At 44.9% G+C, this 27,286-nt stretch overlaps 1 protein-coding gene across 4 annotated transcripts in view; it reads right to left on the bottom strand.

The window, feature by feature from the left end:
- Positions 1-27,286, bottom strand: part of TTYH3 (tweety family member 3) — a 76,184-nt gene that overhangs the window by 35,781 nt on the left and 13,117 nt on the right. For 2 of the 4 annotated variants that reach the window (XM_030958467.1, XM_030958468.1), the window contains exons 1-2: positions 4,277-4,462; positions 2,258-2,427 (exon numbers count right to left, since the gene is read on the bottom strand). In XM_030958467.1, the coding sequence (XP_030814327.1) occupies positions 2,258-2,427; positions 4,277-4,447 (341 nt within the window). In that variant the 5' untranslated portion in view covers positions 4,448-4,462. Of the gene's footprint in view, positions 1-2,257; positions 2,428-4,276; positions 4,463-27,286 lie in introns of those variants that run through there. The other 2 variants (XM_030958469.1, XM_030958471.1) reach the window with 1 other exon arrangement.

Here is a 27,286-nt window from a genome sequence, read left to right as displayed (position 1 = left end):
CTGGTACACAAGGTCTCCTCCTCAGCCCTCAGCCCCTGCTTCTGCAGGCACATCCACCCCCAGCTGCTAAACTCACCACAGAATATCTGCTCTGCTCTGGCTGTTCCAACACTGCAAGGCTTTGCTGTTCTCTGCAGCGAGTGCCTCCAGAGAGCAAACACACAAATCCACAGTCTGGCTCCTGAGCAGCTGAGCCTGGCCTTCAGGGAACCCCTCACCTGCACAGGGATCAACAGCACCCCCAGCACCCATCAGCAGGCCAGTGCCAAAACAGAGCCACGAGGCACTGCCAAGTGCAATCATCTCACTGCTCCCTCCTCTCTGACTAGGGGACTGCTCCCAGACCTGCCAGACCCACAGAGGGGCAGCTGAGACCTCCAGGAGCCTTGGGCAAGAAGAGATGATGCTTGGAATTGGAAAGAAAAGCAAATTGGGAAGTGTTTGATACAGGGCACACATCCAGAGGACTCATTCTGCCCGAGCCAAAACAAAATCAGAGGCTCCTTCCTTCCATATGTGCAAACACATCCCTGCTCTCAGATGCCCCACCATCCACTTTCTAGGGAATGATTTCCTTTTAAATTCTCCTGCACCCACTCTCCAGTAATCACTGATTTTTTTCCCCTTGGTTTTCAGCAATCCTTCTTTCCACCTCACCTCCAAGAACTCCTATTGCTCACTCATAGCACCAAACACTGCTGACCCTGGCACCATTACCAGCAGCCCCTGGAGATGGAACATAAGTGCAGATAACAAAATGCAGCAGTGTCCTACACAGGCTACAAAATCTGAACATTCCCTCCAGACAAACACCAATCTTTCCAAACCCAAAAGAATCAGTTGTGACTCTTTCTTCCTAATCTACTCTCCCACACATAGTGATTCTTTCTGGACACTAGGTTCTGAGAAAATCTGCATTTAGAGCTGATAAATATTTCAGCTGTATCCATCCTGTTTAAGTGATAAGCTCCCAAGGACGGAGGGTCCTTGATTTATCACTTGAAAAGTATCAAAGAGCAGGACATTAACTATTCCTTTTCACATTGCTCAAACCACCAGGCAGCTCTGCAAGCTGTAGAAAGGAAAGAAATATATTACAGACATTTAAAAACATACACACATCAAATGAAAGAAAGAGGGATTCTTGCCAATATTCACCAAGTAGAGGCAGAGCGTTTTGATGCCTTGTGAAGGCTGACCTAGAATGTAGGAATGTGCTTTTTGTTGATGGAGGGACAAAATTATCCTTTGTCTCCCCAAAAGGAAAAAAAGCCCAGAAGTTTCTCTTTTTGATTAGGCAAAAAGACACTTCATAGGACCTAAGGGACTTCACCTCAAACTTAAGGATAACCAGTTAGATAGGAGCTAAAAAGTCCTGCTTGAGCAATTTACTAGAAGAAGAAGAGAACAAAGAAACTAATCACTTTTGTGAGGTTTTCCCAGGCAAGCCTCAAATTTCTGGCTATATATGATTAGAACATAGAGGTAGGTTAACAACCTTTTGACACAACAATAATAACTTACAGAACTTTTTCACTAGAACACAGGCTAGATGGAGTTAAAGAATAAAGTAGGGAGTTATTAAAAGGATATCCTCAATGGATCCACTTTGGGCAGTATAAGAGCCCAGCTAAGGCTACACCCAAGATGAACCAAAATGGTCACAAAATCAATGACAGGTTGTCATTGTTAGGTCAGACATGACATATACATACGTGATTAGGGTCCAAGAAGAAAAAGGTTTTTATTCTGCGTGTTCTCCAGCTTATATACTCTTAACAAAGTGCGATCTTAAGTCATTAACTATATTACAATAACTTACTATATTCATTGGTGCAAAGCTATCTCTTCTAATCTGTTTCCATGATGACAGTCTTGTCTTCTTCCTTGCTATGGATACACTCAAAAATCATCAATTGTTATTTCTTCTATTAACTCAACTTTGCTTTCAGGCCAGATGTCAAGCCCCCCCGTTATAGCTTTAGGTTATGAAGTATCATCCTTGTTTTTCTCTCTTCAGTCCACATTGTTTGTGCTCTTGGGCCTGAGATTTGGACCATTTGTCCTTGGTCCCCAGCTGGAGAAGGAATTGCTTTGTCTCCCTTCTCTGTTCAGAGAGCTCACCATCCTTAATACGAACCCCAGACCCACACAACTACAGCAGCACAGAACCTGAAAAAAATAAAAGCTAAACCCTGAGGCATTATTTGGAGTGTGAGGCCGTGGTTCAGGCCACAGAGGACGGGGATGGCCGTACCTGCAGACGAGGGTGGCGATGATGACGCACCAGGCCGTGCAGCAGCAGTCAGCATTGAGGTGCTCCTCGCTCTTGCGGTGGCGGCAGCACAGCCAGAAGGAGTAGAACAGGAGGAAGAGCAGGTCCAGAGCCAGGCAGGACAGGGCAATGCCACCCAACAGCAGCAGGGCCTGCAGGGACAGACATGGGGGTCACACCCGGCCATGGCAGCGCAGGCCAGGCCAGCCAGGGACATCCCTGCAGTGTTTGTAGGGATGCTCATGGCAGGGAGAAATGATGAGGGGGATTCCATCTTATTAGAAGGTTAATTAATTGCTGTATTATACTGTATTATTCTATGTTACATTAGATCTAAACTGAACCTGCCAAGCATACACTGCACTCATCTTGTGACTCTCACCCAACAGTCCCGACACACACACACACTTAGGCCTGATAGGCCAAGGAAACAAAACACCATCACTCTGGGCAAACAATCTCCATATTGCATTCTACTTTTGCACAAACACAGGCACAGCAAATGATAAGAATTGTTTTGATCATTCTCTGAGGTTCAGAGAATGTGAACCCCAGAAATATTCTTGGGAAGAACTGTTGCCTTGCTTTTCTCTGTGAGGAGAAATGTGGCGACACATACCTACCAAGACATACCTTGCCAACAAGTCATTTTGTGTGCTTGGCACATTTTTAAAATATAAAGAGGTGATTTTTTTGTCTCACTTGCTTCTCTCTGTCCATCCCACTCAATGAAACCACATTCTGTACCTTAGCAGTAAATGGCTGAGCCATTTTGTCTGTCCCTGTCTGCAAACAGCCTAAGTTAATCAGAGGGTTTCCTCTTTACTACTGATCACAGGTCAGCAGATTTAGAGAACAAAAATAAAAAAAAAAAACCAGTCCAGCCAGCTGCCTCTATCTGTGCAGTTTTTTAATCTTCATGAATAAATATGCAGGCTTATTCATTAGAAATCCAAGTGCATGAGTGGGTTTGAAAGGGGGTGGAATTTATTATACATGCATGAGATTAATTTTTTTCAAATATCAATCTCCATGCAATGCTTCTGTTCAAGGTACATCTAGAATAAACGCTAAACCCCTCCATATACCATCCACATATATAGGTACAACAAACTTGGATGCTACAGACATACTTGAAGCAGTCACAAGTTGAGTTAGTGTGAATTATACCTATTTCTAGTCATGTTCCTGGGAGGAAAGGGAAGTTGTAAGTGTTTAACTCCCTTACAATTTATTTTTATTTGAAAAATCCTGCCTAAAATCCAAAAATGCAAACAAATTCTGTTAAATAAAACAAATTTTAAAAAATAAATCCATTCCAACACCACATCTAGCCACATTTTCCCATCTGCATGAATCAAGCAAAAGGATGCAATTTTATCCATAAGGATTTTTTGATAAATCCTTGTTACTGGTGACAAATGCCAACTTACTAGAAATTATTTAAATATCTGGAAAGAGTCCTAATCACTTACTGCTGCCCCAGTATTGGGAATTCAGACATAGATCTGTATCAGCTAACCTAGAACAAAGGCTTGGGTTTTCAAACCAGTATCTCTTTTCCTCCCCATGCAGAAATTCCTTAAAGAACATTTATTTGCTTCCTCCTGATTGAAACAATAACTTCCTTCTGATCAAAAAGAATACAACAAAGAATGCTGAGATTAAAGTAAAGAACTTGCACAACTGGTGACTGTTTTAACGGGGTCTGGTAGGAACTTGCTCTTTGTAGGCTTTTCTTTCCCTTTTTCCCCCTGCTCTGCTCCATAGGTACTCCCTGCTGGGTGATTATCCTGGCAAACAAGCCACACAAGGTCCTTCCCAGCCAAAAAACATCAGGCACACATAATGAGGTGCACACCAGCTAAACTCAAGGGCTGCACCACTGGTACCCCAAGTAGCCCCTTGCTCTTGGCTTTCCCAGCTTTACAAACCTTCCCATCCTTTACAAACATTTCCATTCTTTACAAACCTTCCCATCCTTTACAAACCCATCCTTACAAGCCCTCCCCGAGCCCACCGAGCTCCCTGGGCTGGGGGGAGCTCCCAGGTGCTGCTTTCCCAAATCCAGGAGCAGGAACTCAGCCCCGCTGCGCAAAGTGAGCTCTGGGACCTCTCCCAGCCAGGAGTGGGGGTGGGTGGAAGGGAACAAGCCCAATCCCCCTTTCCCATGCTTTCTCCAGATGGTGGGAGCTCTGCTGGAGCTGCTGAGCAGAAAGGGGCCTCTGAGAGGGGAGCTGCACTCCGAGCCCTGAGTTCCCCCACTTCTGAAGCCTTGCCACAAACGAGCACTCCATGCTAATTTAACTAACACACTTGGCATACCAAAGCTCCTCAGGGGTATTCTTTATTTTTTAAACATGTCAGCCTGCTGCAAGGCAAAGCTTTCCTGCCCCGCTCGCCTGCATTTCTTGCTTCACACCCTCAACCCTCCTGCACATGCTAAAAGGCATTAGTGCTGGGAAGACAAACTCAGCTGAAAACATCCTCCCAGCAACACTTCTATCAGCAAAAAATCCACACTGCAGCTCCAGATGTAGGGGAACCGCCCCCATTGAAAGGAAATAAAAGGAAATACTAAAAAAAAAATCTTAAAAAAGGAAAAATGGATATTAGACTGCCAACCAGCAAGTAACCTGAAGTCCTTGCTTTGAAGGGACACTTAATACATGCTTTAAATTTGCATCTGGCCAAAAGGACTTGGCTGGCCACTATACCACAATCTGCATTCAATTTTCCAGAGAATATTTGTTTTCCATTAATGGATATGTGCCATGACAAGTGAAATCATCCAGCAGAGCAGTTATTAATCTTTCTGACTGATGAGTCAGTTTAGGACCCAGGAACTGGCAGGCAGTGAAAGCCTGGTCACAACCAAAGATATTCCTCTGCCTGCTTGTCAGGATTAAATGACAGTATTTAAAAAAGGGGGGTTGAGGCTGGATAAACCCTTAGACACTCTATCCTGCACCAGTAAATCTGGGACTCGGTTATCCAAGGCCACATTATCCCAAGTAAATGTAAAATTATGCACTGGGCCTTTTGCCACAAAAGAGCATCAATTTGTCTTCGAACATTTGCTGAGCTATCAGAACCTTTCTAGCAAATGATGCATGAACTGCCCTTACAGGAAAATGGAGACAACTTGGAGGAACAGCATTTTACCACTGCACTGACACTAATGGCAGAAGTGGAGACAGAGCAGTCCCTGAAAATGAGAGTAAATCCAAGTGGTATCCCCAGACTGGCAGGAGTTGAAGCTACAGTGTCAGGAAGCACTTTCAAAATAAAAGCTGCACACAGGGAAGTAACCCCAGGAGCATTCCTGGCTTGGAGAGGCACCACAGAACCTGAAAATCCTCGGTGTTGGGCAGGGATGGTGCTGCAATGTTAGCAGTCTTCCCAGGTCCAGTGAGGCTGCCAGGATTTGTGGTGTTTACCACCTGCAGGGGAGTAGGAAGCCAAAAAAAGGGCAGAAAGCATCTAGAGCCTCATGGAGAGAAAGGGGAAACACAAAGCACAGCAAAAACATTCTCCACAAAGCTACCCAGGGGCTGGTCAGCTCTTCCATGGGGTATGGTGTTGGTATCATTCCTAAGGACTTAGATGCAGATCAACCTTCAGTTTGATCAGTCCCTGCTCTCCAAGACCCTGCCTGATGTCACTGGGGATCAAATAAACCAAGATACAGCCTTGCCTGCTGGATGAAAATCCCCCATATGAAACAGTCACTTTCAGCTTGCAAATTCCAAAGGGTGATCCACACTGTTGGTTATCCAAATATATCTGTGGACTGTGGTCCTGCAAGGCTAATTTTAGCTGCTGAAACTGCACTTTAGGGAGGTATATTTCATCCCATCCAGCAGATGAAGTCACAAAGAAAGGAGATCCACATAAGAACACAAGAAAAGGAATGTACAAGAGGTATTTATTTCCTTATAAAGGGGGAAAGCCTAAATAAAGTCACAAGGCACCACAGTGCAGGAGGTAAACTCTGGGTTGCATTCATGTTAAATGTCAAGGTTTACCACTGCATTAAATGTTGTTTGCTCATCACCTGACTTTACAGAGAAGTGTTGGTTTGGTGACACTTCTTCACATGACCATGTTGCCTCTGCCATTGAGATTATTTTGGCACAAAATGTCCTGGCAGCAGAATAGGTTTAAGAAATTAATTCTGAATACTCAAGGGCTCAAAACAATCCAGGTGTTTATTAGATACAAGTTTAACCAATCTCAATTTATCCAGCTTCCAATTACCACACTCTTTAAACCTTAACTGCAGTAACAGCAGCACAGAATAGTGAGAAGCTCTTCACATGGAATAGATGATTGCTATTTTAGTGCCAGTTGGAAAGTCTACCAAAGCTCCTTAAGAAACTTGAGAGCAAAGCTGAAGCCTTCAGGTGGCTCCTGAGAAGCATTGCAGATTCATTTTTGATTTTCCATCAATTATTTTAAAGGCATTTTATCTTAAAACTTCATAATTTCAGCCCACAGAAAAAAAAGAGCTACAGCTTTTGAGGATGTCAAGAACACAGCTGTCTTAATCACTGCCAGACTGAGAATGGTTTACCTTAAAGTCAGCTTTTGCCAAAAGAAAGCTTTCCATTGAATCTGCAGCTAGTATTCTTCCTGTATTTCCATGCAGTGACTTGAGATAGTGATAATAAAACAGAGAGAAGTGGTTAAAGGAGTGTGGGAAGAGAAAAACGTTCACCCAGAAGAACAAATGAAGCAACCTGGGCTGCTGCCAAAGGAGCACTCATCTCTATTTATTCCATGAAGGACGGAAGTCATCTTAGCAAGAAAAGAAACTGCTGTGGGATAGTGTCATGCCTACACTACTTCCTACACTGCCTTTTTTTTCTCCTTCCAGACTCCAGGACATCTCTCTAAAAAGCTTATGTACTCACAGATGATAAGCAGTTACGTTCTACCAAGCTAACTGGTTTTTAAACATTTTTTCGAATGCTGGCAACACGAGGAACACCCTGACCTCCTCATCAACTTGTTCTGAACATGCTGTGCGTTCAGAGATTTGATTTTCAGTACTTAAAAAAGTGCTGTACGAGGTGTTTGTTGAGGTACTTGAGTGTCTTGGGATGCCCCTCATGCCACAGCCCCTCCAGAGGGGTGGGGAACACAGCCAGCCACAGACTGGGCAGAGGAAGGTGGGGGAGGATGTGGAAACACTGCTGATGTCAGCACTAGAGCATCCCTCTCTCCTCCCAGGGACAGCCCTTCCCAGGCCAATTACTGCTCTCAGCACTGCAGGAGCAAAGCTGGGCAGGAAATGTGCTCTGAAGGGGCTTTTCCCACGGTACTGAGATGAATTCTCTTCCATGAGGGGTCCCTCTGCAACAGGGAAGAGCTCCATGGAAACAGAACAGGTTCCACTGTCTCATCCCTTCTACAGACATCTCCCACAGAAAGCACACTGCTAAGGGAGTGCAGATTACAGATATATTTAGGGCAAGTCCACACAAGCAATATAGGCCAACACTTTGCCTTTAGCTCTTTTTGGCTATTGGCTTTCCTTTCTGGAAATGCCAAGGATTGTGTCATGCCCTTTTTTTTTTTTCTGTTTTCTGTTGTTGTTTTTTTTTAAAGACCTTAAGACAATACAGCAGGCACATTGAAATAAAAACAGATCTGCAGCTGAAACCTGTGTTAGCACAACTCCATCACTCAATTCCATTTACCAAGCTGGTTAAATGAGCAGGCCAGTTTTCAACACTGCAAAGCTCTCTACACAGGCATGGGCATTATATAGTTAATTGGTATTAGAGCTGTGAACTAAAGCCACTTTAACTACAAATGAGTGTTCACACAGGGATTTAATGTAGTTTAGCTAGAATGGCCTTAATTCAGTGTAGTTTAGTTCACTTTAGTGCATTTAAAGTGGTTTAACTAATCTGTTTTGAATTTATTCCTCCAGTTAATTCAGATTAATTTCTCAAGTGTAAGCAACAACTAAGAACAAGGCTAGGTTGATTAAAGATTCATCATCATTTCCTCCATACTAACATTGTGACCCCTTATTTCATAATTAAAGACTTTCAACTCTGCCTTTATATTTGGTCCAATTCACAGAGGCCAGCAGTGCAGAGGCCAAAAAGACACAGCTTGCTGATCCTTGGCTCATCGCAGCAACCAACTCAACAGAATCACTGCAAGGGTTTTGAGAGCTGTGGCTGAATAATAAACACATAGCTCAGGTGTGTCTGCACACCTCAGCTGCCACAGGTTACACATGGGCAGGTGCTGGAATTCGTCAGAGCAGCTCACATCACACACACGAGAGATGGAAAGCACGGACTAGAAAGGATTTGCTCAACAATTGTGTTGGATATTTTTCCCTGCCTATGAAGGCAGATCTAAGCTGTGCTAATCAGCAGCAAACACTGAGGTCCTATTGGGCTGAAGTCAAATAACAATGCATTTATTCCCTTAGTTGTTACCAAGTCAGCAATCTCCATCTTACACAGCAAGGAAATGTTCCCAGAGGTAAGAGGGTCCCCAAAATTGGATGTTCTTATCCCTAGTTTCTCCACAGTGCTGGCTGAAAGCCTCTGTGCACTACAGCAATGAAAAGAATGAGACACTCTCACCAAACCCAGTTTCCACTGACAGGTCCCCACAGACTAAATCTTTATTAAATGAGGCTTAGCTCAGAACTGGCAGCTTGTCAAATGAGCATTCTCGCTGAAAAGGCGGATTTCCTTTCTGGGGATTCTGCAAATTCCCTTGCAGGACTCTAAAAAAACACACCACCATGGATGCATCAGTGCTCCTGCAGGTCTTTGCCCCAAATCCCAGACCAGCAAAACGTGTAAGAATACTCATGGGAACAGGTCTTCAGCTTCAGAAGGTTATTTCTTCTTAGTACTCCCAGCTAGACAAAGTTACAGCCATTAGTTCATTTTGTTAAAAGGCAAGAATCAGATAATTTTTGGGATATTGAGGTGAAGGGCACCAGAAAGGTAGCTGGAGGAATTTGGCAGGGATCCTGCACCACTCAGCTCACCCATGGCAGACCCACACAATGCCACCAGACATTCCTTTCCCACAGCAGATTAGCTCACACATTCCCACCCAACAGCAGCTCCTCTCCTCGAGGTCTTTTAGAAGCCACTTGACTTCCTTGCTTAGAAAACTCTATCACCCATTAATGCCTTAAACCACAGGCTCCTCACAAGGCAATTTTCCAGCAAACTGGATAATGGAAAGAAACCCCATGCTATAAAGGAAGTATGAATTTAATGCTCCTACAGCTCAGGGCTAAGCAAGCACTGCCTGTATAACCTGGCTGGGGCTCAAGTGCTGTATAAATCCCCACACCAAGAGAATTCCCCAGCCCCAGCCCTCCAGCAGGAGCTCAGCTTTGCTCCTGCAGGCCTGGAACTCCCTGAAGGAAAAACGTGGCAATGCCTGCAGGCAGGGAGCTGGGCACAGTTGCAGAGCCCAGCACGTGAGTGAGGCAGCACTGGTGTCTTTAAAAAAAAAAAAAAAGGAAAAAGAAAAAAAAAAGAGCAGGAAATGCTTAGGCCTGAAGCCCAGTGATTTAATCCAATTTCCATCCTTTTTTCCCTTCCCCCTCCTACAATGTGCACTCTCAGAGACAATACACTTCATTTAGAGGGGAAAAACATGATCTCTCCTAAGTGCCTGTCCTTACACTCTATCAAGCCAAGTGCTGGGACACTGCTTTTTTTTCAATCTATGATGGCCATTCATGCTTTGGCACAGACAGCAGCCTCAAGGATTTTCTTCCAAGGCCCCAGCTGTACAGAGTTTGTGCTTTACTCCACGTTAGCTGTTCTTCAGCTATTGCTGTTCCTTATTAGATTTGGGTTTCAAACCCAAGTGTTCCTCCTGACCCTGTGAATTTTAAGAATTCTCCACAAGGCTCCACTTGGGCCTTCCACTAGAGGTAATTACAGGCATCAGCTACAAGTCTCCCATTCCTCTGCAGAGCTCAAACCCTGTCCTTTCCAGGAGACATGGCACCAGTTCAGATTAAATGCAGTATTTAGGCTCACAGCAACTTCTTGATCTTCTTAATCATCTCTTCTTAAACCAGACAACCAAATCTGAACTGATCAGCCACTATGGAGTTTGAAGACACTGAGCCCAATCCTCGGCTCTGATGTCCTGGCAGGGAGGTCACTGCAAGCTGTCACCAGTATTTTGCCATTTCTATCAGGGAGAAGATAAACAAGGCACTGGGGAGGGAGAGGAAAGAGCATGGAAATGAGCAGAGCCACCCCAAAGTGGAACAGAAAACAAATCCTTGTCCCAGTGGTGGAAACTTTGCCCAATCCATCAACAGGGTTAGGCCATGCCCTCAGCAGGAATGGCAGTGTTTCCATGAGCATGACCACTGTAGAGTGAACCACCAATGTGGTTCTGCTCCCTTCTGCCATTATTTTGCATTATTTTGGACGTGCTGGTTTCTCTTCAGGCACTATTTTAATCCCATTTATGTCTTGAGAGTTTTGGCGCTGAGCATCTCCAGCTGCACACTATAAACTCAAGCAGAACATTTGCTGCACTGAGCCACAGAAGTTATACAGAATAACAGAGAGAGAATCCAAATTGGAATGGAAACTCTTAACATCACATTGTTTCTAATGTTAGACTTGAAAGGCAACTTAATGTTGCCTTTTTTTTAATGTATACAACTTGTTCCATACCATTAGCACAATGAAGAGGTCTTTTTCTAAACTGCAGCTATTAGGAAAATGTCTAAGTGAGAAGCTCTAGCACACACTTTGGCATTTGAAGGCACCAGAGTTTAAAAAAAAATTAAAATTAATTAGAAGGAAAAGAGGAACTTTCTAGCCAAGATTACAAATCCACTGCAAATGGCTTCATAAACTGCTTTTATTAGCACTGAATGGACAGGAAGGTAAGCAGCAATAATTGGGCTTCTGCATTTATGTGTCAGTGATGGCAATGGGTCATTTTAGTGTACCCAGGTGTCTCTGACAGGGAGATCCACACCCAGTTTGTACTCAGTTTGCAACCTGAAGTCAATCCTCAGCATAAGGAGCGAGAAGTTTTGGAACAACATGAAAATAACCACCAGGAAAACAACAGAGCACTGAGTTTCCATATTATTTACCCTGTCCAGCTTCACTGGCATTTGTCTACACAAATGAAGCAGGTCAAAAGGCTGTTTACACAGCAAAAACTGAGTGCAGCTGATAATGCACTGTAAGCAGTGAGAGAAACAGCACTCCTGATTGCATTAGCAACCAGCCTGGTGTGGCTGCCCCAAGCAGTGACCTCTGGGAGGGACAAAGAACAAAATCAAAGGCACACTGCCCTACATCTTCAGAAAGCCATGGCCCACTGTGCTACAGCCAGCAGCCCACATGGCATCTTCCTTAAAATAATTTGTATTTGAAGTCAGCTTCAATGCAGTATGTGGGTCATGTGGAGAACCTGTGAAGAGCTGGGAAGGGACAATATCCCATAGGGACAGCTTCTGGGAGCTGGGGAAGGGAGAACAGAGACCTCTGACCCATCTATTGACTGTGTGCCCACTGACCTCCTTGCACAAACAATGCAAACGTGCCTTTTAACTGCAGAGACAAACAGGTGCCACGCTTCTCACCACAAATTCACTCCAAACTGCCTCTTTCAAGAGTGCTATAGTCAGAGATCAAAAAAAGAAATATGTTTTTTAAAAAACAGGGGAAAGAAAGGGAGGAAATCTCTTCCTTCAACTTAAAACTGCACCTTTCCTTCCCACGAAAGAGGCTCCTTCATGTGCAGGAAACATTTCAATTTTAAGTCTTCTTTAGTTTTATTTTGGGGTTGAGTTGCCTTTTTTCCTTTTCTTTCTTTCAAGAAGAAAAAAAGCTCTCAAAAAAACCAAAAAACCCCTCAAGGACAAAGACTACCAATACTCACTATTGAGAACCTTCAAACCCATGAAAAAAAAACACCATAGAGGGACTAACAGAGGAAGCAGATTAAAAAAACCCATCCAAGCTAGCCAAGACCCACCACAGTCACAGCTGGAGCCCGTGTTTCTGCACCACCGACAGCACTGGGAGTGTCATTAACCACTTCTCCTCAGGCTGTGCAAGGGAGGCTGGGGAGCTCAGAAATGCCTCCTGCAGGCTCCTGGCCAAATGTGAGAAGGGATTAGGGCCTCCTCAGGCTGCTGCCCTGGAGGGAAATGCAATCTGAATAGGGAGTTTTCTCTGCAGCTCTTCCCAGCAGCAGAGCAGAGCTGCAGATGCTCCTCTCAGTAACCAGAGTCAAGTTCTCCCTCAAGAGCAGCTTCTGGTGAGAGGTCACCGCCTCACCCTCTGCTTCTGCTCCCCAGCATCCTCCTGACCAAAGGGGAGCACACACTTTTTAAATTCCCCTCCCGAATGCCATTCCTGAGCGAACAGGGGCACAGCCAACAGCAGATGTTCTCATAGATTAAACCCCTTGCAATTACAAGGCAAATCTGGTGCCCCAACACACATCCACAGAGGCATCAATCTCACCCTGTGGCTCTGCTTCAGCAGCTCCTCTTGCAGTTTCCTCATTTCCCCACGGGGTTGGGGGAAGAGGGGAATCTGTCTCCTTTCAACTGTTTCAAAGCTGTTTAACTCTCTTAGGGTTTGCCTGCAAAGCTGAAAGCTGTCATGGACCACTGGCCTAAAAAGATTTAAAGCATTTGGTTTATATCAACTATTTAAAGACAAACACACTCCACTTTTACAGTGTACACAACTTTACTTCCTTACCCAACAAGTTACTTCCTTTACACACCCAAGTTTGGGAATACATGGGACACAGGGCTATTTGCCTGTAATAGAGGTTACATCAGTTAAAAGGAGGAGGTGTTCGCCCCACAGTGTCCCAATAGGATTTTTCATTAGTTGCTTTGCTTTCCCACGACACACACATCATATTCACTAGAAATCAATGCATTTTATAGGTAATTTAATACACACACACAGCCTGCCTTCAAGAGATCCTTTTATCCTGCTCATGGGATCAGTGCTGGTGGGATTCCTCGAGTTCCTGCACTGATATTCATTCATTCAGCAATTCTTCTGAACCACAGAGATTGATTTTTCAGGAAAGTTCCCAGAGTTCTCTTAGAGGTTCTGCCTGCACTTATGTCATGGCTATATTTAAAGAAGGAATCCCACTAAAGTGGTTTATAACGTGCTCTGGCAGGACAGTGTAGACAGAGCTAAATCCTATTAAGCTACTTAAGTTGCTTTCTCCCTCTGAAGTCATCTGTCAAATGCTGCTCCTAGACATAGCAGCCAGCTATCAAACTGGCTTATCAAGAGCCATGCTTAAAACACCAGACAAAACTGCAAAATGCAATCATCACACACATGGGGAAGAGAAACTGGGGCAGTGTGCTGTTCCAGTAACCTCCTGGGATCCCAGAGGGTGGAGAAGGCTGGTGATTAGCTTTTCATTACAGCTAAGATTGTAACCCACTTGCACACTGCTGGACCTTATTAAAGAGAAAATAAGAATGACTGTGTCTTTAATGTCAGCCTTGGCTCTTCTGAAAGCACTGTATGGACAATACATGAATGTGAAGCATACTTTTAAAATAGAGATCACACTAACAGGGCAGGAGGGGGTACCTGGCAAAACAAAGCACCATTCAGCCTTAACTCAGCACCCCACAGAGAGGGGGAAAGCAGCATTCATGGTTATTTCATTTCCTTTCCCACTAACTCAAAAATAGGCACCACAGAGTCCTGAAAGGTTAATTCCCATAAATGTTAAATGTCCACGTTTAAAGCTCCAGCTTTAGAGCACTCACTCCACTGTGTCAACATATCGCTGAGATTTCAGAGACAAACCTCCATTCCACACATTCCATACAACAATGGAAAACAATAGGCTGGAAAAGACCTCTGGAGGTCACTGTAGTGCAACCTGCTGCTTAAAGCAGGGCTAAATTAATGGATGGGGCTGCTCAGAGTCCTGCCTGGGCAAGTTTTGAGTGTCTCTAATGCTCTAGTTCCCACAGCTTCCCTCACGCTGCTCCAGCACTATATAAAAATTGCTCATGAGTGGCACCACCCATGTTCCGTTTCCCATTTCAGTTTGAGGTTGTTGTCACTTGTCCTTTTGCTGGGCACCTCTGAGAAGAGCCTGGAACCATCTTCTCCTTCAGTTATGCAAAGGCTGCTTACAGATCTGTCCTTTCTCCTTCTCCTCTCCAGGCTGAAGGGGTCCCAAATGTCCCAGCCTCCCTTCCCAGGCCAGCCTCTGACCATCTCTGGGCCTTTCCCTACACATGCTCCAGCTCACCAGCACCTCTCCTGCACCAGGGCCCCAAGGAATGAGGCATTACATGGCATTTATGCTGCCACACAACTGGAAGAGAGTCCATGCATGTGAAATGGCTGATGGCCCCGTTTTAGGGCTACTTTCAGTTTGCTTACAGGGCTGGCCAAAGCACAACCCTTCAGAGCTCAGGTCTGCCTCCAGCTGCACGTCCCATCTCACCTGACAGGGTCACCAAGCACCAAGAGGTGACAGCTTTGCCCCACACTGGCTGTGAGAAACACAGCAAGCACCATCAGAGTCAGAGACTCAACAGCATTCATGTTATTGCTCACAACAACACAGTGAGGCAGCTGAGGGCAGAGAAGAGGAAAGGCAGGGCAAGGCAAAAAGCAGCAAGAGAGAAGTTACATGCTTCAGACTGAAAACAAGGCACCTGGGGAGGTATTTGGGATCCCAACTGCAGGGATGCTCCTGCATCCCATTGGCTGCTGCCTCCCAGAGCTGCACAGCAACGAGTTGGAGCTGGAGGCTGCCAGCTCACATGGGAGCTCCCAGCTCAACCCCTCCTGTCATCCCCAGCGCCTGCCCAGCTCACCCTGCCCAGCTCACCCCAGCATTGATCCCTGTCCCAGTCTGGGGTCAGGCAGGGAGGCAGCTAAAGGAGGCAGGAGCTCAGTTAAACAAATCAGCAGCCACTTTTTGGAACCTTCCAATACAAAATCTCTTTTATTTCTCTTTAGGTCCTCATGAACTGGCATCCCTAATTGATCTCCATCAGGTCCTGGTAAAAGCAAAAATGCTGGCTGTATGATTCCCAGAGTGCAGCTCCCTTTCCACTGAGAGGGAAGGCTTGGGTGTGCCCTTTTTCCACATATCCAAAATAAACCATCTGGAGCTTTCCAATAATCATTTTTCTGTTGATCTATATTCTCCCAAAATTTGGAGATTTCTGGGATGCCAAAGTAAGGACTCTTGCCTGTGTCCAAGAACATGGGATAATCACATGTTTTATCTTGGTCCTCAGCTCAGGTTTTCCTTGACAAGCAGGAAGGCAGAACTGCAGAAATAAGGAGGGGGTGGAGGGGAAGGGGTAAGATGTGCAGCTGTGCTTGTGCCTGACACAGCTCAGAGAAATGCTGACACCCAAAAGGGATTAATGCTCCTCAAAGGCAGCACCACACAGCACAAGTGCTGCTTCTGTAGGTGTTTCACTCCATTAATTCAGGAAAGTGAGGGAGGAAGTGGTCTCTACAGAGAAAGCTGCCCAGCCTCAGCTTCCCTACGAAAGGGCTCCAATCCCAGGCTTCCAGACCTCACCAAAGTTTACAACAGAGGATCAGAATTCTCAAAGAGCAAGCAGGAGAGAGCACAGAAAGTGGCGTCAGGTGGGAAAGCAGCTGATCCAGCTGTTGGGCTCACCCCAGCACAGCCACAGAGCAGGTCAGGAAGGCTGCTAGGGATGAGGGGGAGCAAAGCTGGTTCTAGTGCCTGAGCAGGAGAGCTGCTTACAGCTTCCCTCTTGCACAACAACCTAAACCAAATCCCCAACAGATCCAAACAAAAATGAATCTAAGACACAGAACTCAAATGCAATGATTTGCAGGCTGCAGCACAAAAATATCTTGAATTCTCTCCATCCAGACCCCAAGTCATTATCTTCCAGGAGCACTTAGAGCTAAGGAAAGAATGAACTCCTCTGCCCTATTTCCCAGTGTGTGCAGGAGCAGCTCATCCCCTGAGCAGTCACAATTTATTGATCAAGTGCCTCTGCCCAGGCAGTGAAGTCCCACAGGGTTCACTCAGGGAGGGGAAAGCAGCAGCACCTCTCCCTGTTTGCCATTACACAACTGCACTCACAGCAATTGTTTATGCAGCCAGGAACACCTACCTGCCTCCCACTATTTATAAACCACTGCAGCAACAACTGAGTTTTGTGTCACTGCCTGCCCTGAATTGCCTACCCTCAGCTGATCAAACAGCACTGAGGCAGATGAGAAGCACCAGCATGAAGTCAAATAGATGAGTTTGGCTCCTGAACACCCAACTCTGCACTGAAACAGGAGGCCCTGGAGCAATCCATGCTGCCAGCTCTGCTGGGGATAGAACAAAGAGCACATTTAATATCTTAAAGACAAAACCCACGGGTTTCCTGCATGCAAACATACACACACCCGTTGCTGCTATGGTTGCCTCAAACAGGAAAAAGCTCCAAGAAATACAGCACCTTCATAGACTTTCTTGTCAGAGAGGAGTAGATCCTGCTACCCTACTAAGCACTAAAACAATTTAAAAGTTTTTAGGGACTAAGGGTACAAATTCATTTGAAAATCTGTCACACCCACTGTTGGTTGCTTTGAGCAAAACTACTTGTAAAGACATTTGACAAGCAGACAGCTAAATATTAGATTTCTTTATTACTTTGGCAGTAGCCAAAGAGGTCTGTAATCATTTATATGGGCACAGTTCTCAAGCTTATAAATTAGTGTTATTTCTGAATCAACTTACTTTTACTTCAACAAGAAAAAAAAGAGGTAAAAAGCATAGTTTTAATAAGTGAGATCTCTCCAGTTTTGACAAAGCACTACTTTCCTCATTAACAGCTGCTGCTACATATGAAGGTGTCAGACTTTTTTTTTCTTCTCCAACATCACAGCTGAACATTTAGCAACAGAAGAAAAACAAGAAAGCCATCATGAGAAGTTGTGACAATTGAGCCTGTGATGGGCAGTGTGGCTCTCCCTGGGCTCAAGCAATCACTCCCCACTGCTGTGGTCTCTGGGCTGGAGACATTGCTAGAGCAGCCAGGAAAATGAAACAGTAGGTAGCACAGCAGCTTCCAAAACCTGTCATTTACCCATCCACAGAGGGAAGATAGCCAGGTTTCCCTCTATTTTCTCCTCCTTTTACAAAAAAAAAAAAAATCCTATAAATCCCTATATCCTCAAGGGAGACTGACTTTGATATCCACTACACAAATACCAAGATGTGTTGTTTAGGTGAACTACCCAGAGGTCACCATCTCCCAGCTGACCTGCTGGAGCAGTGAAGCACAGCAGACACAGCTCCACACTAACAAGCAAGGCTATTTCTGCTGCTCTGCTTGATGATCAAAGTTTCTCCCTAAAATAATAAGATCCCAGGGTCTCCAAGACCAGTTTGGTAGCAGCTGAGATGGGAAGAAGACCCTTCTCTTTCAGGAAGCAAACACCACACAAGCTTTGTGTTAAGCTTTGTGTCAAACTGATGCACAGCAGCCTTATTAAAACCTGCAACTAACTTAATCAAGGAATTCTAATATTCATAACTGAACTTAAAAGCACTACCCTCTGGGATACCCGAGAATTTCCCCTCAAAGACTGTTCACCTCATTGACAGTCATGTTGCTTTTCATAATCTTGTTCACAAATTCAATCAAGCTCCAGATAAAATCTAATCAAGTTGGACAAGCTGAATTGCAAGGGCTGTCGTTTCAAGTCCTTTAACAGGAGGTCAGCTCAAAGTAAGCCTCTGATGTCCCAGGACTTGAGCAGGATTATTTCATGTAGTTCATTGCTGTAGGCACCAAAGATCATTTTAGCTCCCCAAACTATTTTTAATACTCACTCTAGTGGAGCATTTGATCTCTAGACAAGCTAGGTTCAGTCTTCAGTCTTTTTTGCTCAAACCCTCAGTGATTTCTCCAGGCACAAAAGTGGCTCTCTCAGGTGCAGGAAAGAACAGCTATTCACAAAACTTCATTATTATAATTGTTCTTCAACTGAAGTTTGTCCCTCTGGAAAACATCACCATCCCTGAGAACTACTGCTAGTCTGGAGACACTGACCATTCCAAAGCAGACATAAAAGCACCCAGACTGCCAGGGCAAAGCATTAAGGAAGACCTCATCATTCACACTCAAGGCATGCTGGTCACTTTGGTCTGCCCTCTGGCGACACCCTTTTCCTTTTCCCCTCAACTGAAAAAACAAAATTCAAGCCATAGCCAAGATTTAGATCCTTTGGCTACTCCCCAGCAAACAGGCACTAGGAAAAATTTACTCCCACAAAATTTAAATGAGAGAAGAAGCCTTTTTATAATGATTCAATCCAGAGAAAAAGATTCATGAAGCATGAACATAACATATTATCTTGAAAATAAAACTCTTAACTCTTTTGAATGCACGTTGATATTGTAAGAAAATAATTCCTCAAGTGGTTCTTGGTTCTAAAGTCAACTTTAAATTCTGCCTATGGAGCCCAGGAAAAACTGGATAACACTTAAATACCTTCCATGACAGTGTGACATTGCAAACCAGTGTGACCAGGTTAAAGCACGTGCAGCCATATCCCACATGTGGCTGTCACCTCCCTGCCTTCCTTCTGCTCACCAAGCACTAAGAATCCTGATTCAGACTAACACATCTGATGCAGATTCAAGGCAACTCTCTCTATGAAAGTGGTGTTGATGAAAAAAAATGCTTTCATAACAATATCAGTCACAAACTTTATTATAACTAAAATCTTAAGAGGAGAACACCCCTTTTTCCCATCATCATGCTTCCATGGATAACAAGACAATGAGTGGTCCCACTAGCCAAACTCTGAACACTTGGAAGGTAATTATTTCTCAGCTACTGAACAGATAAACAGAACTACCAAGTTTCCAGCCAGCAAGCCACTCCCCTTCTTCCTCTTGTTCAGCATGTGTAGCTCAGGTCATTTCCCATTTTGATCCCAGCAGGAAGAGCTATTTCAGCCAGTGCCCAGAAATAAGAAATTCAGAAACCCAGACTCACTGGCTGCACTGCATTAAAAAGCACTAGGAAAAAAGGCCACTGATTAAAGGGAGGCTGCCTTTATCTCCAACACACCAAACATCTAAAAGGATGTTCCCTCCCAGACACTTCAGTGTATCAATCTTGCTTCCCTTCCTTTCTTTTTTTTTTAAGGTCTCTATAAAATAAAAGAAAGTGTTTGTTCATTTAACTGTTGTTGTTCATTTAACTGTTGTTGTTTATCCAGCCAGCTTCAAAATTAAAATATTTCTGCCCTGTCTCCAATCCAGGTTGGTCCCTGGTGACCATCTCCTGTATTTTACATAACACTATCTCTTCCTAGAAACTAAACTCTAGGGAAAATGAAGAAGTGAGGAAGCTCGAGCCTATTTATCAGGCCTGACATTTCCTATGGGAATGCAGCCCTGGAAAACCATTTCCCTGACAAATGGATGGGCCTGAACTGAGCTGCACAGCCCTGGGTCTCACTTCTCATCACTCTTCTAAAGAGGGACAACTCTGGAGAGGGCTTCAAAATGCAGATGGGCTTTGCAGGAGGGGAGCTTGCAGGGAAGGTGGGGACTGGAGCTACATCACAGACACCAGCTGAGTCCCAGGGCTCCAGTGAAGTGTCACCTGTGCCACTGCCTGTCCAGCTGTGGAGTGGCACTGCACCCCAACTCAGGCCCTGCCACATCCAGAGCTCTCCTGCACTTGGGGAGGAGCAGAGGCACACACAGCACCAAGGAGAGCATCACACCACACATAATGCACTGCTGGAAAGGGAAAATTGATCACCTGCTCCCGTGGCAACAAGAGCTGCTCCAGACTGTGAAAGTGATGGAGAGTGTGGTCTTAAGGGCAGAGGGAAGCAAAGGGAGAATCAGCTCTGAAAAGGGATGGGTTGATGTTAGCACTTTAGGAGGAATATTCCCAGCTCAGCTACAATTCCACAGGTCACAAATGAACCAGAAATAAAATGCTATTACAGACCCTTTCCCCAGCAGTCCAGTGGGTTGTTCTGTTTGCTCTCAGCATTGTTTCCAACTCCAAACCAGAAAGAAGCCATAAAGGGCAGGAAACAACTCATCTACATGCCAAAACCAGAAGTGTGTTTTTTTCCATGATGGTTAAAAATAAAAAAATATATGGTCTAGGAAAGCCTATGGGGTCCCATGAAGACAGAAGTCAGCCAGAAACCTTTTATTTGGTTCCTGATTTCTGCTTCTTCATTGAGCACTCCAAGATATTCCAAAAGGGAGGTTCAACACAAAGCCTGCCATGTCCCACACTTTTCCACCCAACTCTTGGTGCTGCAGCACCAGGAAGGCCCAGGGACTTTGTTTCCATGCCAGGTTTATGCCAGGCCAGGGTTATAACAATTCATCAGCCACAAATATGCAGTGTTTCATGCCTGGTTCAGATGTTCAGTCTGGTTCACTGGGCAGCTGTTCAAACACCCTGGTCCAGGCTGGCAGGGCTGCTCCTGTGCATTCCAGGCCTGGTTACACTATAACTGGAACCAGAGCTACCTCTGAGCTGCTGTGAAAACCTGTTTCCAGCCTGGGCAGTCCCCTGATTTTATCACTGAGCAGCCCCAGAGTGCAAAATGTTCCAGCCACTCTCCTGAGCCATGACCTCAGGAACCACAAATTTCCACTTTACACAGGTGTGATTAAAAGGGCTAAAGCTGGAAACTTTATTGGGCATGGGAGAGTCACATCAGTGTCAGAATTGCCCATGTAGGACCTCAGATTTAGGTGCCATTTACACAAAGACTCAGTGTTGAAACCACAATTTTGCACTATTTCTCTGCTGAGGTCCTGCCTGGAGGTGCCTATCATAGACAAACATCCATGTTCACAGCCCAAATCTAATTTTAAATTGTGCTGTGTATGTTAAATTACAGTACTATACATTTCTTGATCTTGTTCAACAAGCAGTATAAATGTATTTATTCCAAATGGGTGCTGGATGCAGTTTCACCACTACACACAGGTCTTGGCACTGCAGCACTGATACAGCAATGCCATTCCATGGGAAATCAGGACAAAAAAAAAGTCTTTAATGTCATTAAAAAGTAAAGGAGACTTTGAGCACACAGTTACAGACAATGGTCAGAATCTCCCTCCCTATAATGTTTAAAAAAGAGATTTGCAACTCTGTAGAGAAACAGACTCATTTTCCAGAGATTCAGATCATAAGCACAAACCTTGCAGCAAAGTTTGGGCTCCATACAACCATGGGAATTCCTGGGGTTTCAGTGTACACACAGACAAACCTAAAGTCAATTTGTTTGCATGGATTTCTACAACATAAAGATGTTTGGGTTTGATTGTTTGGGGGTTTTAAAAACAACTTCAAAACTCTCATCTAATTTGTAAAGGAAAGTGACAACACTAAAGTTTTCTCCTGGGCTCTTTGAGCATATCTAAGCACCTGCATGTTGCAAAAAGAATCTAAATAAAAAACCACCAGCAACAACAAAACACTCAAACCACGCAGGACTTGAGAACATGCAGTTTATCTGGGTTATTAGAAAAAACAATCTTTCCAAACACAGCACGAGGGAGGAAATTTTTTTGCAATGCTCCACAGTTCCCAGAAGTGTGACCTCTTCTAGCACCAGCCCCAGGCTGTGCACTGCAGACTTGGACAGCACCAAACCCTTCTGCACTTCAGAGATGCAGGAGAGGAAGTGGTGACACTTCAGGCAGACAAAGCTTTCCTTTTAAGTCCAGGATTGAAAAAAGTGCAAGACAGCAGAATTATAAGTTGCTTGATCATAACTCTAGCAGGAAACACTCCGCTCTTATCAGCATTGCTTCAAACCACCCTTGTTATGCTAATCCAGTAACTGGTGAAGGCTGAAGCACCCTTGATAGAGGACCATTGTGAGAAAATAGTCCTTCAACATTTGTTTGCACAGCAGCTACATCTGGGGAAGAAATTACTGCAAAGCTTCTACCTCTCAGCAGAACACTGCTTGGATCAGTTTGAGAGGCAGAAATGCCAAGTCCACATCCCCTGTGGAAGCTTTAGCTGCTTCACAGACCCACAGCTTGTCAAAAAGTGCAGCCCAGCCCTGTGCACTGAGCCATGTGTCACTTGGACACAGGTGTGTCACACAAAGTCCCTGTGCCTGCAGCACCAAGAGTTGGGTGGAGAAGTGTGGGACATGGCAGACTTTGTGTTGAACCTCCCTTTTGGAATATCTTGGAGTGCTCAATGAAGAAGCAGAAATCAGGAACCAAATAAAAGGTTTCTGGCTGACTTCTGTCTTCTGAGCAGATTCCTTACTTGGGACTGCAAACCAGAGTTAGCACAGGCAGCAGCTCCCCTGCTCCTGTCGCCCTGACCACCAAGGAAAGCCTTCATCCTGAAATGCCTCCAGCTGCTCTGTGAGATGCACAACTTACATAATGCCATGAGCTGCACTAAACACTAACTTTTATCCAGGAAAAAAGTGAGGCCCACAAGCTAAAACCAAAAGTTGTGCCTTTTATAGAAAGCACTGACCGCAATTTGATTTCTCTACTTGCGATAAACTTACCCTTTGCAACTTTTCACTGGGAAATTTCAGCCACTTTGGACACTTGCTGTTGATAATGGAGACTTCCCCCACTTCTCCACCCACTAAAAGACAATTCATCTCACAACTGCAGCTCAGCATCCTGAAAGCATCACATCCTCCCACCAACACACGGCCTCAGCAGCCAGCAGTCCTGGCCTTTGAGCTTGAAACCTTAAACAGACTGCAGCCTTCCTTCAGAGAGCCCACAACACTGCTCACTGAGGCCAAAACTATAGAAGTCAGAGGAAGCAGATTTTCTTTCACATCCCAAACTGGCTGATAGCTCCCCCCTCACAGTGTAATCCTGAGCTATTCTTCCCACCAACTCCTTTTTCTCTTGTCCCTACTTAGGGATGCTGAGATTACTGCATCTATTGTGTATTTCTGTGTATTTCTGCCACCAATGCTTTCTATCCATGAAGAATCACAACAAGAGAGAAGTGCTACAGCAGAAGACCTTGACAAGGCCAATCTCAAGGTGTTGCACAACCACCCAACAAACCTCAAGGGAAAAGCTTCTTCAGCCAAAACAGCTGCTGTGGTCAGAGCCCTGACACAGCACAGCCACCAGGGCAGGATTCACCAGACAAACCCCAAGGAAGGATTCATCTGAATGAACAGGCTCCAGTGCTCCTGCTCACCAGGTCCTCACTTGGCCTTGGGAGGGACTTGCAGCCACAAACCAGGCCCCTTTCCTGTCCCTAATCTGTTCACAGCTACTGACTGGCAGATTTTGGGTTACAGTGCCTTTCAGAATGAAAGCCCAGGAGCACAGACTCCTCACTCAGCTGTTTTAAGCCTCACATCTCAGGTTAGAAACACAGCCCGCTGCATTCCAACTGGAATTATGAGGAGGGATCCAGCAAAGGAAGGAGAAATCCAATGGACAACAGCCAGCTGCCTCCTCCACTTACTGGTCTGCACTCATCTACTGCAGCTCTTTGAAGCAACAGGGAGTCAGGAGAGAGTCCTGGCCAGAAAATTCCTGGGAAGGATTATTTAATCCAGCCTCCCATACAACCACTGATATTTGAGCAATGGGTCATCCCTGCTATGAGCCATCCCTGTGGTTGCTCTGATTTTTGGCCTATCATTCAACACTCACCTTGTGGTGCCTTAAAATGACTTTTGTATGTTTGCAACATCACCAAGGTTGGCCACTTCCACTAACAACAAGACAAAGAGCATTTATGAGTCCTGCAGGGGGTACTTACACAAACTTAAAAATTAAATTTGGCTACTTATAAACAGCTGTTAGTGCCAGATCAGCATTCTCAGTGAGAGGTTCCAGAATAAGAAATGCAGAAATACATTATATCACCCTTTCTTGCCGCTGTGGTTCCTGAAACACATTTTCATCAAATCTACACCAGGAACTGGTGCTTAGTTACTTATTTGCTATTTGCCTGCTGTGTTTACTTTTATTTCAGTGTCTTTCAGTTCACTGCTGCAGCTGGATGGACTTTTAGCCACCTTATCTTGACCAGTGAACCACATTCCCTGGCTTTACAGCAACCTTCAGCACTGATACCTACAGTTACCCTCATGGCTAACTTTGCATTTGCAAAAAGAGTTTTTCTGAAGCACCAAATACCTTGTTACATGTGCAGATCTGCAATTTGCCTGTTTGGAACATTATCCCAAAGTGGGATTCACCAGTGTGTAAAGCAGAAAAACCCCAGGCTATGTATGAACTCTCCCATAAAGGTTGCCACAAAAGGGAACCAGGTGTATCACTCTGCATGAGTAGTTTTATACATATTTTTAAGCCAGGCCACACCATACATTCAACTTGCACTTGAAATACCTCAGGCTTGAGATCCTCCCTTCCCTACAGGAAATTTTTCTTCCTATTCTTTATAGACAGATATTTAAAGCCTCATTTGTGAATATATTTTGGGTGAAAATCCTAATCAGGAACAAAAAACCCCACTTGCCCCAGTGCAGGACTCACAGCATCTCTTACTGAAGCTGATTCTCTAATCAGGTGGGGCTGTCAGACCTCACTGATTGCAGGACCAGCAGTAAAAACACAATAAAAAGAAGAGAGTCATGTCCTCCTCAGCAATTTTGTATTCCCTTTCCACAAACAGCTCTCTAACAACACCATCACTACAAAAAGTAGCTCAGGCAACAACAGAGAGCTGGAGCTGCTCTGACCAAGCCCATTTGATTTGTGGGGAGCATTATCTTGATTCCCAACCTGGACAGAAAGCTGGATCTTTGACAAGAGACTTTTCACAGCACTTAAGGGCTGGCAGCAGTTGGCCAGAATTCTTCACCCTTTGAGCAGGTGTGAAAGCTCCTGGGAGAGAGCCAAGCAGTGCTTCTGACTGACTGAAGCAATGGAGTCATTGGTTACATCACCCAAAGGCTGCAAAGACTGAGAGCAATTCACTAGAAAGACGTTTTGACCAGCCCCATGATAAGATACCCTGAAGCCACAGACCAAATATCTGCAATAACTCCCGTGTTTTCACGCTGCCTTTTATTGAGCAAAAGCAAGTGGTGCATAAACTGCAGAACAAAGTAGAGCAGAGCAGCTGCTCAAACACTCCTACAAAGCACTCAGTAACTGTTCTCACTTAAATCTATGCAGCATAAAACCAACTACAATACCACTGGCAGTAACTGTGTGCAAGTGAAGTAGTTCTCTTTCCTTTATGGGTCTGCAGAAGAACATTACGTGACACTGTTTGTCTTCTCCGCAGAAGGAGCTAAAGACAGAAGCTTTTGATTTTGCAGCTTCTTCCCATCATCTCTGACAATAAAACAGCTCAAGTTTATACTAAAAGAGAGTGCAAGCTTGAATGTGTATTGAGAAAGTATTTTAATTTAACTCTGCAGACAGCATTAGTGGGAAAAAATGCAGTACTTAATGCAGACAAACCTTACCCTCTACAGACTGGAGGACAAGAGTCTCCGTGACTGGGAAGTGATAAAAAGGAAGGCAAGGGATGGCTAGAATGTGTCCCTGGTGCCTTCAGGGGTTTAATCTCATTAGCTGAGCCAATGCAGCCTGGTGCACTTGCACCCAGAGATCAGTGACAGGCTCTCTGCAGGCTTTACCTTGCCCTGCTAACGACACAGATTCACCTTCTCAAGGCTTTGTCACACCAGTTTAAGGACACAGCACACACGTGAACCTGTGCCCTTCCTCCTCCCCCGTTCCCAGGGTGACACACACAGGTCACCATTTACCCTGCTTTGCTCCATGGTAAGGAGGGGGCAGTTCTTTCCTGAATTCTTTGTATTCCATCCTGTCTAGGTGCCATAATCCTGTTTATGACAGGCTGGTTGCTATGGAAGTGATTCTATTGCCACTGGATTATGCCCTCAGGTGGAAAGCATGTAAGGGAAGGCACATGAACAGGTTTTTGCATACATTTGAAGACATGATAGTGCAATCCCACATGTAGTGACTAGCAGCTTTAGCAGTAGCTTCCAGACACAGAATATGATCATGAGGGATAGCATGGCATCAAGTTTTCATGTGGTTTTCTCCTAAAAAATGAGACATTTTTCACTTTCCTATCACTGGCTGCCACTATTTAATTTGAGACAGTGCCCTACAGTCCCAGCCACTTTCCCAGGCTCCTGAAAATACTTCTGCACTCCAAACACTGTCTCTGAAGATCAGGGTGAAAGAAGTGACAAGATCATGTAACCAGGCTCCACAACTCCAAGCGCCCTTTTGTTGATGACTGCCTTTTCCAGAGCATGGATGTGGAGAACAGCAGCAGGAGAGATCTGAGCTCTGACACGCTCGGGGAGACGCATGACTAACTCAGCTTGAGCCAGGACGTGCCTGGAATGTGCAACCCCGCTTGGAAGCCTTTTTCCCAGGGGCACAAGCTTGGGGGGTTATCTGGCTGCTGCCTGGATGGTAAATGCAGGCTAGCAAGGAGTGCAACATAAACAGCCTAAAGACCCTGCTCCTTAAGCAGCTGGGAATCACACGGGATGCTTCCCTACCTACTGAGACCCCACTCAGCAGCACTGGAGGAGCTTTAGATGTTCACAGCCAGGATTGTGCAAGAACCAGCACCCCCAAGTGCAGCACTGATGGCCACATGCGGTGGCCAGCACCATTTCCCCAATTGATGGTATGTGCACACACACATGAACTCTTCCTCCAGCCATCAGCTCTTCATCTACATCAGCAGAAATACTGTCCTGGAACACAAAGAGCCACACAGGCCAAGCCACAGGTGTACCAAGAAAAAGATTCTTATCTCAGCATAGCTAATGTTTTGACTACAAAAAGAATACATCACTTGCAGTTAACATCAAACTTTTCACTATGTACTATTTCCTTACTGCAGCACTAGAGCAGAGCTGTGGTTCCATTTCACATGTCCTGCTCTTAACAGGAAAAAAAAATCCTCACTGAGAATAAAGCTGA

This window comes from Camarhynchus parvulus, chromosome 14 (assembly GCF_901933205.1).
Source record: "Camarhynchus parvulus chromosome 14, STF_HiC, whole genome shotgun sequence".
NCBI lineage: Eukaryota > Metazoa > Chordata > Aves > Passeriformes > Thraupidae > Camarhynchus > Camarhynchus parvulus.
Note: the sequence above shows the minus strand (reverse complement) of the source record. Positions and strands in the feature narration are given on the sequence as shown.